Source organism: Malus sylvestris, chromosome 5, assembly GCF_916048215.2.
Source record: "Malus sylvestris chromosome 5, drMalSylv7.2, whole genome shotgun sequence".
NCBI lineage: Eukaryota > Viridiplantae > Streptophyta > Magnoliopsida > Rosales > Rosaceae > Malus > Malus sylvestris.
This window is the reverse complement of record NC_062264.1, coordinates 31582130-31587854: the sequence shown is the minus strand read 5'-3', so window position 1 is coordinate 31587854 and position 5725 is coordinate 31582130. Positions and strand designations below refer to the sequence as shown.

The 5725-nt window shown below is 37.3% G+C and overlaps 1 protein-coding gene across 3 annotated transcripts in view; it reads right to left on the bottom strand.

Annotated features, from left to right (window-relative positions):
• Positions 1-3447: 3447 nt before the first annotated feature.
• Positions 3448-5725, bottom strand: part of LOC126622443 (CDT1-like protein a, chloroplastic) — a 57249-nt gene continuing 54971 nt past the window's right edge. For 2 of the 3 annotated variants that reach the window (XR_007623484.1, XR_007623483.1), the window contains one exon: positions 3448-3926. Coding sequence is in view for 1 of the 3 variants with exons in the window: in XM_050291236.1 (XP_050147193.1) it covers positions 3837-3926; positions 4012-4065; positions 4211-4406; positions 5156-5368 (553 nt within the window). In the remaining 2 variants the exon portion in view is untranslated. Of the gene's footprint in view, positions 3927-4011; positions 4066-4210; positions 4407-5155; positions 5369-5725 lie in introns of all 3 variants that reach the window. The other variant, XM_050291236.1, reaches the window with a different exon arrangement.

Here is a 5725-nt window from a genome sequence, read left to right as displayed (position 1 = left end):
AATTGTACCTTTTGGAGATTGCTGAGCTGGTAGGGAATTGCACCATTGAGATTGTTGTCGTAGAGACTTAGATACTCGAGCTTTGTTAAGAGGCCAATCTCCGCGGGTATTTCTTGCTCAAATAAGTTGTTGCCCAAGTCCAAGATTGTCAGCCCAGAGAGGTTGCCAATGGCAGATGGTATAGGCCCTAGAAAATTGTTTTGACTGAGGTTGAAGTGAGTGAGATTAAGAAATGGGGTGAAGTTGAAATCGGTTAGTGTGGCTGTGATCCACAAGTTGGAGAGATCTATTTTGGAAACTGTTTTGGTATTGCGGTGACAGACAATGGCAGTCCAGTTGCAAAGGTTGTTGAGGTTGGCGAGGGACCATGAATCGAGAGAAGAAGGTGGATAATAAAAGTAGAAGCTGTTCCTCCAGGTTATCAGAGCTTCTGCCTGCGTCCCCGATGAGGAGGTGGTGGCCTTTGATGGAAGCAGGGAAAGCAAGAAAAAATGAAGGAGAAAAGGAGGCATCTGAACTCTTTTCATGGTGTTATTTTTCAAGCTTAGCACAGTTGCTCTGTTGTGTTTCCAGTCAAGCAATATTTATGCTGCTTCTAAGCATACATTCGCGCAAAGACTGAACAGTAATGATTTGTATGGTGATGTTGCTGTTTACTATCATTGTTGACCAAAGACTTGATATTAACTGGATGATTTTCAATTAGTCTACCCTAACGTAACTCTGAAGACAAATTATCGAAATGCGCACAATAGTTTCATGCCGATAAACTCCGTAAAATAAAAAATTATTATTCTTATTATCTATTTGCATCATCTCTAATAGAGATGAGACCCACATGTGTTGACGAACTAGATGACAAGTGTATATTTACTCTATAAAAACTGTTAGTTTGATGATGCGACACACATGTGGGTCCAACATATTTAATTCAAAGTATGTGTTGAGATCAAATCTAACGTAGAGTGCAAATTTAAGTATTAGCTTTAGGTCTGTTTTTGGATCCTATGTCTTGCCGTGTAATCAAATTGACGAAATTCTCAAATAGAACCCATGGTTTGTTATATTTAGTTAACCTTAGTTAGCAGATATTTTAGTTCCGTAACTAAATCTAAACTAAGTGGAATTTCGGAAAGGAATTTTCAACTCAATAAAGAGCTGTGTGGAATTCCACGGGAGGACTAAACCTTTCTTTCCGCGGGCCCATCCATTTACGCAGACTGAGCAAAGTCCAGCCCCAGCGTGTGGGTAAAGGCATGGAAACGTGTCACAAGCAAACACGACAAACAAAAAGAAAAGATGATGTAGAAGAGTGCAGCAGATGTTCTGATGAGAGATTTTCAAATACAGCAAGCAGCAGCAAGTGAACCGAGTTCATCATATCTATACCAAAACACTTGCATCCAAATAATCAAATGATGCACATGAATTTTGAAGAAAAACCAGTAGCCTCACCATTACTGACAGTATTAATGCTCAAATCCTCTCCAGTGGAAAACAATGCAAGAATTCATCAAATCAAAAAACGAAAAATTGATCGCAGCAAAAAGTGCCGGCTTTATTTTTATCAAGCCTATGCATAAAAATATACACAATATTTCCAACCATATCATTCCCACTAATACGATAATATCAACAGACTTAGCCTAGTTGAACGTTTATTCGTCTAATCAGTTTCTAAACCAGGTGAAATTTCGGAGGTACACAGTTTCTAATCCTTTCTTTACGCTTGGAATTTCGGAAAGGATCTTTCAACTCAATCAAGAGCTGTGTGGTGCCAATGTTGATTGACGCGGTCTAGTCTTCCCCTGGCCCCATCCAGTTGCACATACCGAACAAAGTCCAGCCCCAGCGTGTAGGTTGAGGCATGGAAATATGTCAAACGAAAATACGACAAACACGACACGAAATTGAAAAAGAAAAGATGATCTAGAAGAGTGCAGCAGATGCTCTGATGAGTAATTTTCAAATAAAGTAAGCAGCAGCAAGTGAACCGAGTTGATCATGTCTTTACCAAAACACTTGCAAAATCTTCAATTAACAATTAATCAGATTAATTAATTAGAAATTCAAATGGACAAATTTGCAAACATTTTCACACTTGACAAAATTAGCCGATTAGCTAAGTGAATGGACAAATGTGCAAAATCCCGTAGAAATTCAAAAATCAGGAACCACAAACACATGCATATAATAAAAAGCAACTGAAATACAGAAAAACCTTGCGACCAAAGAACCAAAAGAAATTCAGAAAAACCTTGAAGGTGTTATATAGATATTACTAGCAAAAAAAGTCCGCCCAATGCTGCAGGATTGAAAACAGTACATACGGTACTACTTACACACTTGATGTGTAAGTACATAATATATACATAGACCACATTGTCCTATTTACATACATAGACCACATTATTTTCTGATAGCTAATTGATCATTCTTACATTTCACTCTATTAACAAAGGCGACCACCGACATTGTTGCTTAAATTCGTCCATTCATTCTTGGACACACATAATGCCATACATAATGCCTTAGTTTATGAGTCTAAATGAAATCTAAAAATAGACAATAAGGTGCAACTCAGTAGAATTGAAGACAACAAAAAATAAATATTATGAATTTAGCATAAACTGACTTGCAAGTTCAAATGCAAGAATGCAAATGAAGACAATTCTCTCCATTGTGTTCAGCAAGGGGATAAAGAGGCGATGAAAATAGCATGATTTAGTGATCCTACCTTTAACTTGATTCGAAGGAATGGCAGTGAATGTTACTCAACACAATTTTGCAAGTAATGAAGTTGCGTAAAAAATTTCACCTGAAAAGTTAAAACCGTTGCAACATGCTATCACTCTGTAATTCTCATGCAAAAACATACGACACACAGACATGACATTCTACATACTCATGCTATATACTTACATGCTATCACTCTGTAATAGCATCCAGCCTTTTCTAGCTTGGAGATGCATAACTCAGCTGCTCATTATGTGGGTTGACTGGAAGATCAGTAGTCTCACCATTACTGACAATATTAATGCTCGAATCCTCTTCATTGGAAAACAATGCAAGAACTCACCAAATCAAAAAACGAAAAATTGATCGCAGCAAAAAGTGCAGGATTTATTTTTATCAAGCCTATGCATAAAAATATACACAATATTTCCAACCATATCATTCCCACTAATACGATAATATCAACAGACTTAGCCAAGTTGAACGTTTATTAGAATTAAAAAACATCTAGAACTTTGCTTTATCCGAGATCTGTGTGTATGCATAGATAAATACATACACACACAAAAATTAAAAAGTATCTGGATTTTTAAAGTTAAGGTAAAAAGGTTGAATTTTAATTAACAAGTAATCAACTATATGATGGCAAATCAAATTAAATTAACAATTTAGCAGAAGAAGCTTATTGTAATTGCAAATCAATCAAAACCGAGTTAAATACTTCCATGACACAGTCTAAATTTGAGTCAGTTTGTTGCAGAAGTTGATGCTGTATTTTAATACAGTGATCAGTTCAACGAACATTTTATCAGGTATTGAATCTGTTGAAATTTTCAGGTCGACGGGCCGAAGGTCCACTCCAACAACACCAATACTGTTCCCACTTAACCACCGGCACAATCATCAGGTGTGGGGTTTTATCACAAAAGCCTTCGGTGTTAGTTAGAGTGGGGTAATTCTATTTAAAGTGTTTTCTCTCTTCCCTCTTGGCCGATGTGGGACAATGGGTTCCAACAGAATCTTTCCTAATTCACAATTGAAAGATGTGGTTGCCTTGAGCCCATTGAAAGAGCTCTTGAGAGGGTTTTGGGAGTTGAACCTCAAAGCACAAGGCTTTGACTGTTGAAACCACGCCTCTTTGTGGCCGAGGGAACAATTGGTTCCGGTGGAAAAGGTAGCTGCTGATGTTGCTGCCATCCCTCACGCTCGGTAGCATACATAAATTCAAATCGAACTCAGAAACTCGAATTCAAAAACACAAAAAAGCAAATATACCATGGAGCTGACCTCTGTCGAGAGTCCCTCACTCCCTCTGCAACCCCACCCATCCTTACAAAAAGAGTCGTGTGTTGAGCCAACAATAAATCCGGAAAACGACAGTAAAACAAAACATGGACAGAAAGATGTAATGCATCATACAACTATACTACCAGATGCTACCAGATAACAATTCGTACGAAATGGGTGCGAATACCTTTGTTGCTTTCTTAAGCTCCAGCAGTGGGATGACAACAGAAACCAGATCTGCTAGTATTACATCAAACGATGGCCACATGACCAGCATGCAGGGAGCAACAAAAAGGCACCGTATATATGCACACAAAGCATGGAGTCGATAGAATATATGTCTGGGGGTAGGAAAGCTCCATATACAGTAACAGGAAAGATGCCTGTAAAACCAAATCACAGCAAACATCAAAACTATGCAGTGATCTTGAATGACAATTGATCGACGCGAAACTGAAAAAAATAAAAATAAAATAAAGGAAAACATGTTATGATGTTCCAACTTCTATACACTCTCAAAGGGCCTAAAGGAAGTGAAGCGTGTTAAGTTGTAAACCATCTTCTAACCCCAAGGCCTAACTCTACTTATGTAGTAACCTATTTGATGAAGTTCCCATTTACAAGAAATTTTTCATTGTGCGTAACACAAGTGGTACGCCATGGTTTATTCTATAAGACCAACTCTAATTGTGGGCTAAAAGCCAAATTACCCCCCAAAATTTCCCCCCAAACCCACTCCAATCCAAGGGGAAAATTTGGGCTAAATGTTAAATGTTAAACCAAGGTCAGATTCCCCCCGAAATTTAGCCCAGAAATCGGAATTTAAAATTTTCAATATTTATCGGAATTTAAATTTTTTTAGATTAAAATGTTCATAAAATTAATTTATGATAGTTTACATATTTTTTTTTAATTTAATTTAACAAAAAAAATAGCCTAAGTTCATTTTTTAATAATTCCGGGCTAAAATTTTAAGCTAGAACGGTTGGAGCAGAAAAGTTGTTTATGGGCTAAAAGCTAAATTTTCCGGACTAAAATATTTGGTTTTTAGCCCAACCATTGGAGATGGTCTAAGTGGTGGAAATTTGTTTTTTTTTTTTGTGTTATTACTTTTTTAACACAAGAATCTCACCACTTGTATAGGGACACGTAGGGTATCACCCCGTGTTCCAGCACATTGAAAAATCTCTCCCCATTTACCGTTTTAGAAAAGGAACATCCAACCTGAGATGATGACAAGGGAAGCTTGACCGTATCTGAAATTTCATCACCCTGAGATGATGACAAGGGAAGCTTGTCCGTATCTGATTGCATATCTTGCTTCGTAGGACCAAATGGCTGGGGGGGGAGTTTCTTCTGGAATTTCATAATCCTGAAAACATATTAAGCATCTTTACACCACATGTTATTCAGAAAGTAGTTCAAGAAATAGAATGTTAAACTGATGAAGAGAAAATCTTGACACCAATAACTTCCCAGATTACCGTTCGATTAAAATTACATAGAGCACTCAACAAATTAAACCATATTAGTGATGCCATATCAGAAACTGAGTATTGGGGATACCTCAAATGCATACTCCCACCTTCGGGTTTTGACTTGCCATCGCACTCCAATGCATTAGCATTGATGGTGACATGTAGACCTCCTATGAATTGAGTTAGAAAAAAATGATCAACTTCTATAAATATCCAAATTTCAT